This window comes from Eumetopias jubatus, unplaced genomic scaffold (assembly GCF_037043125.1).
Source record: "Eumetopias jubatus isolate StellerSeaLion01/CBP00866 unplaced genomic scaffold, mEumJub1_p1.0 scaffold_2, whole genome shotgun sequence".
In the NCBI taxonomy this organism is placed as follows: Eukaryota; Metazoa; Chordata; class Mammalia; order Carnivora; family Otariidae; genus Eumetopias; species Eumetopias jubatus.
This window is the reverse complement of record NW_028274808.1, coordinates 172,653,560-172,667,076: the sequence shown is the minus strand read 5'-3', so window position 1 is coordinate 172,667,076 and position 13,517 is coordinate 172,653,560. Positions and strand designations below refer to the sequence as shown.

The window sequence follows — 13,517 nt, the reverse complement described above, 5'->3', positions numbered from 1 at the left end:
TTGAAAGGCTTACGGGGCTTCCCATACACATATTAAATGTGTAAAACTTAAACATGGTGAGTGGGATGGTGTGAGCTAGCTCTATCCCTGTGATTAATGTATTCTGTACACAATGGCACCCAGGGTGTGGGAACGCCCCTCCTTGGTCACCTAGTAACTTTTCACTGGTCAACAAGAAGCTGAACGAACTATTATATTGTGAGAAAGTGCTTGGCTGCCTCACTTGGATCATCTCCTCGATTTTAAGCGAAGTACCATCGCCAAGTTTGAATTTGCTAAACCTTTAGGCTTTGCTGGCCGAAAAGAAGCACTCCACTCCTGGAGCATAAATGGATTCAGAGGACATGGGCTCAGGTAAACTAAGCCAAATACTGAAGCAGATATGGAGACAAAACCTGATGCTAAGGCAGGCCCTCCTGGGTGATAACCCTTGTGAAGGGTCTGGTGGTGCCACTTGCATAGCCACAGTGGCCTTTCTGGGTCAAGAGCTCAGTGGGGCCCTTCACCAGCTCTTGGAGCACACTGCCGGCACTCTGCTGACAGGTAGAGATTTCTTTTATTTATTCTTTCTCTAGGAAATGTTGATTGGACAGTCACTTTGAGATGTACGAAGGGGCAGGCAAAGAAGACTAAGACAGAGCCTTGTCCACAAGGGACTAACAATATATTAAGGGAAATAAGGTAAGACAAATGCATAATAATGCAAGGGACATTAAGGTCAGTTCCATTAAAGACGTAGAAAGGAAGTGCATTAAGACTTCACAAGCAGGCAAGATTCCACTTTTAGAGTGGGAAACAGGGAATTTTGCTAGATCGAATGCTGTATTTCAACTGAAGCTTAAGGAATGAATTGGATTTATGCAGCTGGAAATTAGGAATCTTGAAAGTACATTCCAGGCAAGGGTATTATTAGTAGGATCCAAGATTAAAGGGAGGAAAATATCCCTAGTTTGAGGTAGAACAAGCAGTTTTTCTATATTGGAATATGATATTCTATGTGTAGAATTATTTGAGCTTGAACCCATTATTGCAAAACTCTAGAAAGACTGGGCTGGGCTGGGCTATAGAATTGGACCCCCCTCCCACACACACTAAGAGGGGAGCAGATTCTTGGGAATAGTCCCAATTATGGATGCTGAGAAGTATGGCAGGAAGAACATTGTATCTGATGAATATGATCTCAGACAACAACAGTTACTCCAGATAAGAAGATGAGTGGTATTATGAAATCCAACTCTAAATTATATAGTGTCAAGGCAAGTGGGCAGGTCTCATCAATCAGGAATCCAGGGGATAATGTTAAGAAATTATTAGCGGGCAGTTGGTAGGCATCAGGGAAATCTGCCCAAAGGCAGCATGACCCAGACAATAGCAGCTGGAGCTTGTAGCCAGGACTCTAGTCTCTGAAGAGAATTGAATATGGTCCTAGGCAACATATTGAGACAAATACTTGTTTGTGGAAAATGGTAAGGACACTGTTTCCGGAAGAGAGATCAAAATAAAGACAGTCTTAGGTACAAGACAAAAACACAAGTCGCCAGAACTGGAGCCCAAAGATAAACCCAGACTCATAAAAGGATAATTTAATGATGATTCTTCAAATACTGACCTATGGGGGCTACAAATTACATATTCCTTAGTTCAGGATTGAATTCTAAAGATTGGAGAGTTGCTAAGCCTGCAAGAAGTGATCAGATAACCTCAGCTGTGAGCTGTAACCTCAGAGGAAGGATGGACAAAGAGGAGAATGGTAGGACGTGGGGATGGAGTGAGGATCTATCAGATCACATCATGGGGAGGGTCTACACCAGAGTGAAGAGGCTTGACTTGGTTTAACAGTCTCTGAGTAGCCAGTGTAGATTCTAATCAGAGAATCAGAACCTGTACAATTAGAGCTTTTTTTTGGAAGGCTAATCTGAAAATTGTAAATGATCACGAGCTCAGCAGAAGTGTAAACCTAACTTAATTCTCATAGCAGCCAACAAAACACCTAAAAAATACAGCATCTGCACCAGTAGGAATAACGTAGCTATGGTATGCTGGCTATCCAAGTCTAATCTGAAGTGTTTTGCTAAATTTTAGGCAAATAATTATAAGTGGATCATTGACAAATGATATAGTACATTCAAAGGAGAAGGAACAGTTCTCAAAATCATACTAAATCATCAAGGAATTATTGAGGGAGATGTTGACTTCAATTGAAGAGTTTTATGGGCATCGGGGGATCATGGTGTCTGCCTTCAAATATTCAAAGCATTTTTATGAGCAGGAGGGATTAGATTTATTCTTTGCCACTACAGTAAGAAGTAATTTGTCCCCAATTCCTAAATGTGTTAAAAGAGTGACAGTTGTGCAAATGACTTCTCCTTCAGGAGGGAGAAAGGCTTAAATGCCTGGTAAGGGTCTTGGTAGGTTTCTAAAGTTATTTTGCCATACCTCATTAGATGTAAGTGGAGAAATATAATTTGATTCAGTTTTGTATTTTGTTCTTTTTATGTATCTGTGTGTATACAGAAATCTCTACTTTCATAGACTGCCTCATGAAAATAAATGAATATTTGAGGAGCACTGCTACACTTCTAAAGAAAGAAGAAAAGGAGATGTGTAATTTATGCAGCACGCATGATGAATGTACCCCACGGCGGACAATGTCCACCATTCACGATATCAAAGCAGCAGGCATTGCTGCAAGAAGGGAACAAAATGTCATAGAAACAGCTACTGTTTCTCCCACAAATAGAGAGGAAAGTCCTTATACAAACCAGGTCCAGTTAAAAAAAAATAAAGCACATGTGAGTTCAGAATTAGTGGGGGAAAAAAAACAATACCTTATTGAATGGAGATGTAACTCCCCTTGAAAAGGGGAGTCTCAGAACAAAATGTTCCCAGATAATGCTGAAAGTGAAGATGATAAACAAACAGAACACATGACTATTGAGAACATAAATGGCAACAAGGAAGAGATGCATGACATAATCCAGACAACAGAAAGAGAAATTCAAGAGACCTCAGAAAGCCAAAGAGAAGAGATTACCACATCCTCAATAACATGTGATATCTCTAGCAAGTATCTGAATAATCTTTCCAGTGATTCAGAGAGTCTAAAGCAAAAGAATAACATAATGGAAAAGGAGTAAGTAAATGTGATGTGAGAGGTGCTTGTATATCCCTGCTGATACATGTGTTTCTGTCGTTATTATACATAGTATTTATATATGATGAGGATTTTGTATTTCCATTTCAGATCTCCAAAAGATATTGTAAATCAATAATTCAGTTTAAATTATTTCCAGTGAAATTATACGACTGCTATTACTAATATTTTTTTATAATTTTAGGAAACAAACATTAAATGTTTCTTTAAAGGAAGAGGAATCCACTATAGAAGAAAGTAGTTTAAATAAACAATTGTCCAGAACATGAACACTCTTCTAAATCACTACTCTTTCAATTATAATAAGAAAAACTAAGAAGCTGTGGAGAGTTCAAATTCTAGAAAAGCATTTTCTAGCCTCAGATTTATTTTAACAATATCCTCAAATAAATTCTCACATTTATTTTATTTATAAATTATCATAAATTCTTAACCTGTGTCTGTAGACTCTAGGTGGCATGGGTAAGCTTTAGGCAGTTATTAAAATTGAGTGTATATTTTCATACCTATTTTATCTCCTTGGAGATTGTCCAAAGCTTTTCCCAGATTTCTCAAGGAGCCCCTGACTTAAAAAAAAAAAAAATGTTGAAATTGACAGATATACTTCATAAATTATCTCCCTTATACAAGGGGATAATAATCCCTATTTGTCCAAATAAAATAAAATATTCACAGCCATAGTTTTTCTGCAAAGATCACACCCTTAGAAGACAATGGAGCATAATGAAAAAAATCATTGCTTTGGGAATCAGACAGACTTAGATTTTATCTCCTGTTTTTTTACATACTAGTTTTGTGATCCTGGGAACTTGCTTCGTTTCTTAGCCCTATTTTATTCTTTGTAGAAATAATATATACTTCCTGGGATTATTTGGTAAGGTCAAATGAGAAAGTCATGTGAAGGGCCTAGCACCACACTACTTTGCAGATGTTCATGCTGAGCTAAATGTGAGTTTGTAATTGATTTCACTCTCAACAACCCTCACTTTCCCTACCTCCCATGTGCTTCCCACCTTCACTTAACCCCTCTCTGCCATGACGTATGATGCTCTTTTCAGGTGTATAATACCATTTCCAGGACAACACCACAACTGCGTCTTCAATCTCCAGCAACTCATTTTGCTATTTTGACCTTAGTTATCTCATCAATAAAATGAAGAGGTTGAGTTAAGTTAGCTGTGAGGTCCCTATAGGGCTGAGAATCTAAAGAGTTTTATAGATGTCATGGAAGTACATTCAATTCTTGACAGACCCCATAGTTTGAAAGAATTACTGCCCCTGCAAAACAACTATTAAGTTAGTTAATATGTGGTTGCCCATTTCACTTGAGAAAAACGTTAACATTTCATATTCTCACATTCAGAAATGACTCAAAGCATCAACTAATGAGTCACTGCTGAACCACTCCCTCTAACACCTCCCTTAGGTGTTCCCTCGTTGGTGATTTCCTCTTTGTAGCATACAAAACAATTGCGCTTGGTTTGCATATTTATGAAAGATGACTACTCCTTTCAGTCCTTCAGGCTAGAAACCATCAGGCCACTTAAAATATGTGTGTCATAAACAAAACCTCGCTGGGAATCTGTTGTGATTCCTCCCTGGATAGCTTTCTGTAAGAAACCTATCTCTTCCAGTGTTGTTGTCCTAGTGTGTATAGACTCAAAGGGAAACAAGAGAAACATAAACCAATCTGATTACTTCAGCTGCTGGACTAGATCTGTTTGACTAAGGCTAGAGGAAACAGAAGCATTTACAGGTCTCTTTCCTCACTTCATCTGTCGGTCTTTTAGAAGAGCGTATGCAGATAGTTTTCGAGGCACAGAAGATCATTTTTAAAGTTATACAAGGCTGGGTCACTGTATTCTCTATCAAACCATTCAGAAATTGTTTCTTATTTTCTGAAGTACCATCATCAGAGAATATGCAAACAAACCAATGTACTGGGTACAGGTTCAGAATTATAAATCTAAATAAATAAACTTCTCTGCAATTTCAACATTATTTTTTAGATATCTATGTTAAAGGGCATTAAAAAATTCAAATTACTAAGAATTGACAAATAGTTAAAACCTGATTGTCCTAGAACCGGGTATTAATGCTCTATTTTATATTGATCCTCTCATTTATCTTTGACATTGCCAATATTTCAGCCATTTCACGGGTAAGAAATAAGAAGTAGAAAGAAGAGGAGAAACTCAAGCTGGTAATTTTAATGCAGAGATCTAATTTATTGAGCATGCAATTTATGCTAACCCCCTATTATAAGAGGTTTAAATATTTTATTTCATTCCATCTTCATACTATTGTGGATTAGGTATTAGTTTCAGTTTGTAATGGATAAAGAATCCAGTGCTTTGGAATGATTTGAGGATATTATGTCAGAGTTTGGGTTTTTGTGCTTAATATAGATGGATTCAATTATTGATTCTGTAGACTTACCATAGGTGTGATTTTCAACAAGTGAAATTTTCTAAGCCTCAGTTTCTCTTTCTGTAAAAGTGATGACAGTAGTACCTGCCTGACTCCCTAGTGAGGATGAAATGAAACAATGTGGGGGCACTTGGCTGGCTGAGTCAGTAGAACATGCGACCCTTGATCTAGGGGTTGCAAGGTCGAGCCCCATGCTGTATATAGAGATTATTGAAAGATAACAAATTTAAAAAAAAAAAGAAACAATGTGTAACCTAAAATCTAGTCCATAAAGAGACCTAAAATATTGGTTATTTTAATAATAATTATTGATGTTTAAAGTCAAATAATGACTGATCTCAAATTTGAATTCAAATGTTTAAGACACTAAAAGCTTCGGCAAAGGTGATGGTTATAAAAAGCAAGAGTACAACAAGTGGTCAAAATTCTTTGAGGATTGTAAATATTTTGCTTCTAGTTATCATGACTAATCCTAAGTTCACAGTACTTTTGTACCTTTCTCAGGTTTTCTAAAAAAACATAATAAACATCATTCGATATAATGTGTTTGGATAATTCCAATACGAGATATGTATTTATCTCCTTTCCTCAAAATTTAGTAAATGATTCAGCTATTAGTACTTGGTTTATCGAGAAGCAGTAGCAATCTTCAGATTCATTTTGTAACGTGAAAACTGAGAAATCACCACCTAAATAATAATAGTAATGTCAGTAGTAAAAATAGTAATAATAGCTCATACATATAATACCTACTATGGGCCAAGCATAGGTTTTTAATAACTTAACATATACTAGTTTATTTAATTCTCACAGCCTTCTTATGAGATAGGTATTATTTTATTATAATTTTGCAGTTGAATAAACTGAGGCACAGAGAGGATGAATATCTTGCTAAAAGGTTACAGAGTTAGTAAGTGAAAGAGTTGGGATTCACAGTAAGACAAGGTGGCTCTAGAGCTTGTGCTTATTTATTTATTTATTTATTTATATTTGTTTTATAGTTTATTCTTTGTCAAATTTTTTATTTAAATTCTAGTTAACATATAGTGTAATATTGGTTTCAGGACTAGAATTTAGTGACTCATCACTTACATACAACACTCAGTACTCATCACAACAAGTGCACTCCTTAACACCCATCATGCATTTAGCCAATCCCCTGCTCACCTCCCTCCATTAACCCTCAGTTTGTTCTCTATACTTAAGAGTCTCTTATGGTTTGCTTCCCTCTTTTTCGTATTTAGCCATATAGTACATAAATCAAGTAATTGGAAAAATTATGTATTTTTTTCCTGCAGGTATTTTGATATGCTGATACCAGCCCCCAAGTATCTTGTTATATTACAGCACCATCATATATTCTACAACATCTAGAATGCCAGATAATTAATAGCATGAGTTCTTTAATAGTGAGTGATAGTGAAGAGTTGGTCAGTAATGTCATCACTGTTGAGTGTTCAGATATGGAAAAAAAAATCCACTTCTAATATGCATTGCAATTCCATTTACTGTACGTTACAGGTGAAATTACAGAAACATCATGGTGAAAGTGTCTGACATAAACCTTCAATCAAGTTACCTAACCCCAAATTCACTGGAAGGAATGAGAGGAAGTTATAAGGTTGGTAAATCCTTGGCTACTTCTACATTTGCTGTTTGACTCCTCTAGTAAATAGTACTCAGACCACCAGATTGTGTAGAGATCTAATTGCTCCATCAGTAACAAATGGAAGGGTTAATTAGATTAATGCCAGTAAATTCACGAATATTTTGCTATCTTTTGATCTTTATGATCAAAGAGCAGAAATTGGCCAAACTTAGGAAAGAACTTGGGTCTAGGACCCAGCAAATGTTGTATTTTCACCTAGGGTTGGGGGGGAAATCAAAATCATGGCTTAATTAGCTTCATGCCTTAGACTAGCAATAGACTAACATTTAAATGTGATGGACCTCTGTCTAAATTTAAGAATGTTGGAATCCCCAGATAATACTAGCTTTATTGTTTATCATTCACGAGTTGGGAAAATATGTAAAAAAAATTGAACAATTGTGTGTGTGTGCACACCTTGAGATAGTTTTTAAGTCTATAAATTATGTTCTGTTCATATACAGAAGACAGTGTATGTGGTAGTTAGGATGTGGGTTGTGGAGGAAGATTAGCTGGGTTTGAAATCTGGTTCCTGTACTTCTGTGCTATGTTAGTGTGGGTAAATTATGTAACCTTGCCATGACTCAATTTCTTTATCTGAAAAATGAATACAATAATAGTGTCCATCTGATAGGGTCATAAGGATTAAATGAATAAATGCACTTACAAAGATAAAAGGAAGCCTGTAAACACGTGTTAGTAGTAGACTTTATTGTAGTAACGGAGTTTCTCTGTGGTCACAAATTCATATGTTTTGAAGACAGGTTATAGCAGTTATTAAACTTAGCATAGAGTTGATGGGAGCTAAGGTTAAAGATTCTTCTGTGGGCCATTGAATTTATTTTTAAACAGAATATTTGTCTTTTTAGCTTTATGTAAGTTTTCATTATTTGAAGACAAGGGCAAGGAATAAATATTTTAAAATTCCACTAAATAAGAAATTCTTTATAATACATCTCTTCTTTTTCTGATTTGTGTCTTTTCTGAGTTACAAACAACGTTATACTGTAGAATATGAAAGCTAAGCCTGTTCTAATTATTTATTCCAATTCATGTCACTAGCATATTTTATATTTGGTCTAGGAAGCCTGTATGTATAATAGTCCGGTCCACATTGCCTTGATTGTGGCTTTTTAATCTTGATCAGTCTGTGTGACTGTCATTATAAAAGCAAAAACTGTTGATAGTGCATGTGACTTTCACAAAATGGGCAGCAAGATGTTTTGTAAATGGATCATCAGAGCAAAAGGGACAACAAAATAAGAGGACCATTGTCTACTGGAAAATATAAAAGCATATACTTTTATAGTTTTCTAATAGTAGTTATCCCTATTTTTAGCTCAAAAATTTTTAAACTCTGGATTCCTTCCAAAATTTTGCCTGGTTCATACGACATTTAAAAATTCTAATTCTGGAGTCAGATAAACCATCATCAGAGTTCTGTTCATGACACTCCCCTGCTTAAAAACACTTCCGGTTCCCAGCATTTGCCATATGTGCTCTAAATGCACGACCCACTATTAGTTCCAGGGAAACTTTTTTTCTTACCTCTCACCATTTTCCCTTCAGCCAATTAACTACATTTGTCACACCCTGAATTTTCCCGATGATGGATTCATGAAGTGATATTGTGAAATGTCTTCCTTAGTCAGTTTTCAAATGACAGATTATTCTCTATTGTGATTGTCCCTGAAATGTTTGTGTGTGTGTCTGTTTGATTATCCACTCACGCTGGGGTGGAGCCAGGCTGGTGTTTGGGGAGACATGAATAGACCAAAGGACTTTTAAGTTTTCCTCTTCATTTTAAGCTTTGGCGATTATACGAGTAGGTAATTTTGTTTTCATTTATGTACTCAGCTCCTTTTTTGTGTGATTAAAAAGCTTGAATACATGCGTGCATATATGCATTACAAATTTAAATGTCACTATATAAAAATGAAACACAAATGTTTCTTTTCAGTCATTAGCTTCCACTGCATGAAGGAGAGAAAATGACTTTACTAAGAGATTGTGCGTTGTCAGAAGGAAGAATCTGCTGACAGAACAGGTGCTCTAGCTTTTGCATAAACTACCCAAGTGATGACATTTGGAATTCCCTAAAACAGTGTTGAATTTTCTGGATAAAGGCCAATATTAAAGTTTATTCTGGTAAAGGAAGATAGGATTCCAAAAATAGTTAATATTTGTGAAAACACTAAATGTGATTGTGGGGGAACTTAATTTAAATTTAAAAATGTATTTATTTCTCTCGTTTCTATCATGTAGTTCAAGTTTGAGAAACTAATATCTACCTGAGCATCCCTTTGGAGTTAATGAAATCTTTCCCAAATGTGGGAGATTACAGGGAGAGCAGATAGAGTATATACGGCAGATATACCCAGAACCCTGCTGTGTTAATGTACTTTCATGTACTCAATCTGTACAGGGGACCTATGTGGAGTGAAAGTATACAAGTTGGGTGTCTTTTCTGTTGTGTCTTGTTTAAAGAAAGAGTCCTTCATAGTAACAAAGAAAGGCCTTACTCTTAAGCCAAGCATGGAATTCCTGAGTGTCCTTAAATTACCCTCCAGGGGTTTTCGGCTCGCCAGTACTGGTACAATTAAAGGTAAATATTAAAAACTGGTGAGTTTCTTCTCATAGCTTTTGTGGGTCAGCAAACATGGTCCAAAAAGGATAAAGAAGGTACAACTATTTAATATACCAGTAAACGAATTCTTTTCTTATACTTTTAATGACCTAACATACAGTGTTATCAGTGATAAAGTGATGATTTAGAGCATAGTGAATCTCATTCCAAAATAAATCCCTGCTTTATTTGAAAGCTTTCTTAGCTACTTGTGTGTGTGCGTGTGTGTTTCTTAATGATATTTATTGACAAAAACATGTTAAGTATCTATGATAAAACTGAAGCCAGACATTGGGACATTCATATGAGTCAAGATTTGCATCTGAAGGCTGGCAAACAGAAGGCTAATCAATTAAAATATTTATAATTATGACTATTTCGTTATACTTAATCATAAAACAGCCCTTTTTTGGAATGAGGATTTAATATATAAAAACACTATTTGCAAGGTATACACAAGATGTATTGGAGCATCACTGCACCTTTTAGAAGATACACTTCCTCAATATTTCCTGCCCTTGCAGCCTTGACTGTCCCCCATGCTCTCCTGTTTCTCCCAGTTTTTGTAAGTGGTTAGCAAAAAAGAAAAAGTAGGGAAAAAACCATATTATGAGCAATTTATTCATAGATATTTTCCATAAACTTGATATTTTAGAATCATGCTAGCTATTTTTATTGGCCATTCTTATGTGAGAGGAAACAAATAAATATAGTCTTGTTTTTCTAGTTTCTGAAGATCACTTGATCTAACAACAGTTCTAATTAGAAATTATGTAAAATGTCTATTTTGTTTTCTAGGTCATTTTGTTGCCTACAATTAAGAGTGTTTCTCGGTTATTTATAACATAGGACAGGGAACCTAGATTTCAGACAGACTTTGTAAAAGGGGGACCAAATGATCTGTTTTTTATAAATTAATGCAGTGTTGATTCTAGTCAACAATGCATAAAGAAATGTATAAAACTAGGTTCTATCAAATTTTCAGAAAATTGGCTTAGATATGTGCTGATACTTTGCATCTTTTGTTACTAAAATATATGAATATATGTATTTTTTCCTTGTTTACGTCCAACCAGTTGACCCATCTTTGGTGACATATTTGAAAGCACGGCAAGATACTTCCTACCCGGTAGTATCCACAAGCCCTCTGATCCATGTTAAGCACCCATCAATACATCCTTTCCAAAGCCAGTCACTGTATTCCTACCTTTTTCTCCACACCCTGATGAAAAGACTCTTGGATCTGGGATAGATCATAAAAGAACAGTTGGTGCCACAACAAACAGGATCATACCTTTCTACCTCAACCAGTGAGTTAAACCCTAATATCTCTGACTTGATGATGTGAATATCCTGTTATCCAATCTCCCCACCATCTTATTTTCATTTTATTAGCGAGAAGAATGAAACTCAATGACATTAAGAACTTGTCCAAGTATCTACATCTACCAAGTGGTGCAATTTTGGATGCACCCACATATCTCTAGATCTATTCATGCCTCTGTGTAGCCATCATTTATTTAGTTTGAGGGCTGCAAGGCTGGAAATTAAGAAGTGGATTATTTGTCTTTTCCCACCATGTTTGCAATTTAGGGAGCTGGCAATAGTAGAATATTAGGTTATGGCTGGGAGAAGAAATTAAACTTTCCCTCGTGTTAGATAAGTGAGAAAGAACATAAAAATATATATGTGATCCAGTTATTTTGCTACTTGGGAGGTATATATATATATATATATATATATATTAGTGGTAGTTTAGTTAATCCACATTCCTGTGTATGAAGGTAAAGTAAGATTTAAAACCAGAAATATCCTGGAGCTTCCAGTTTAAAATGTACCAGTCTAATAGATTAAGACATTCTCTTTTAGATAGTCCCTGAAATACATATATATATTTTTAAAGATAAGAACTTAATCCTTAAAATGGATTATACAGTATTTCTACTGTATATAGAGGACGGATGGCAAAAGATTAATAAAAATAATTTGTGACTGATATGTACTTTCCATCATAAAACAAAGCAGTTCCATTTGCAAGAAAGATGATGGAAAAATAACTTGTCCGTTCCTGATTGTCAAGTCCCATAGTCTGAGAAATATAAATTTATCTCTGTAATACACAGATTTCATTTTTGGGACTGATTACATCAGTGTTTCTTTGCCCCTCTTTTGCTCTAATTCCACATCCCTCAGAAATGACAGAGTGGAATGCAGAGAGAAAAGGCAGCATTTTTCATTGTCCAAAATGAAATTCCCTTAAGTATAGGGATAAGAAGAGAGACAATAAGAGCCCTAGTAGAAATCATGCTGAGGGTGGCACATTTTCATACTCTTAACTGATTCAAAACCTTTAAAATCCAGTTATCCCAGGTAGGAGAAGATTACACGTGGTAATCCAGATAAATGATACTCAGCAAAAATGATTAGACACTGAAAATTGATTTCTAAATTATGCACATGGATCTGCTCTCCAAATCTAAGAAAGTGGCTACCAAACCAGATGTAGGTAGATGAATAGTCATTCAAGATTAGGGAAAAAAGTCCTACATGGTTTCTTAGGGAAAAAAAAAACTTAATACCAATCAAAAAGATTTCAAAAACAGAACAAAACCACCAAAAAACAAACTATAGAAATAAAGGAGGAGAACATCATCCTGACGTTTCACAGTAACTTGAATAATGAGAATCACAGTTCCCTGGAGAGTATTACGGAAATCTATTTTGGATGTTTAGTAGTATCCAGTAAGCAAAATTTCCGAGAGGCAGAAAGCAATCAGGATAGATAGGCCAGAAAAAGATGAGGCCAACAGGATGACATACAAAGATAACAAGCAGAGATGAAAAGGGACATGGGCATGATAAGGAATCGTTTGAAATGATGTCACCTAATAATTATGGTACCATCAAAGGAGCAACCAAAACAACCATAAAAGAAGCAATAATCAAAGGCATAGTTGAATTTAATTTCCTGATGTTGATTAAAGCCTTGACTTAGAAAGTGCTGATTGATTACTAGACACAATATGGAAAAAACAAAACAAAACAAAACCAATGCCTGCATAGGCATGACATGGAAAATGGAAATGTACATTTAAATAAAATAATTCTATAACAATCCATTCAGCAGAAACAGATTAAGTAAAAAAGAATAACATCAGTCTCCCCTCTGTCTCATTCATAAAAGCAAAAAGCAGAAAGGAAAAGTTTATGTGGCAAAGGATAACAACAACAACAAAAAAACCCCACAAGAAAACAGCATGGTGATGTTAAAGAGAAAAGATGACATAAATAAAATAAGCAGTTACATTAAATAGATATAAATGGGTTAAACATAATCTATACTATTGCTTTTTTTAAAATTTTTTATTGTTATGTTAATTACCATACATTACATTATTAGTTTTTGATGTAGTGTTCCATGATTCATTGTTTGCGTATAACACCCAGTGCTCCATGCAGAACGTGCCCTCCTTAATACCCATCACCAGGCTAACCCATCCCCCCACCCCCTCCCCTCTAGAACCCTCGGTTTGTTTCTCAGAATGCATCATCTCTCATGGTTCGTCTCCCCCTCCGACTTACTCCCCTTCATTCTTCCCCTCCTGCTATCTTCTTCTTTTTCTTTTTTCTTAACATATGTTGCCTTATTTGTTTCAGAA

At 35.5% G+C, this 13,517-nt stretch overlaps 1 protein-coding gene across 1 annotated transcript in view; it reads left to right on the top strand.

Moving 5' to 3' along the window:
* The first annotated feature begins 329 nt into the window (after positions 1-329).
* DTHD1 (death domain containing 1) overlaps positions 330-13,517 on the top strand; it is a 60,570-nt gene continuing 47,382 nt past the window's right edge. Inside the window, 10 exon segments of the mRNA XM_088021351.1 lie at positions 330-543; positions 2,515-2,810; positions 2,812-2,862; positions 2,865-3,155; positions 6,883-7,066; positions 7,069-7,209; positions 9,658-9,773; positions 9,775-9,837; positions 10,925-11,039; positions 11,042-11,168. Coding sequence (XP_087877477.1) covers positions 330-543; positions 2,515-2,810; positions 2,812-2,862; positions 2,865-3,155; positions 6,883-7,066; positions 7,069-7,209; positions 9,658-9,773; positions 9,775-9,837; positions 10,925-11,039; positions 11,042-11,168 — 1,598 coding nt within the window.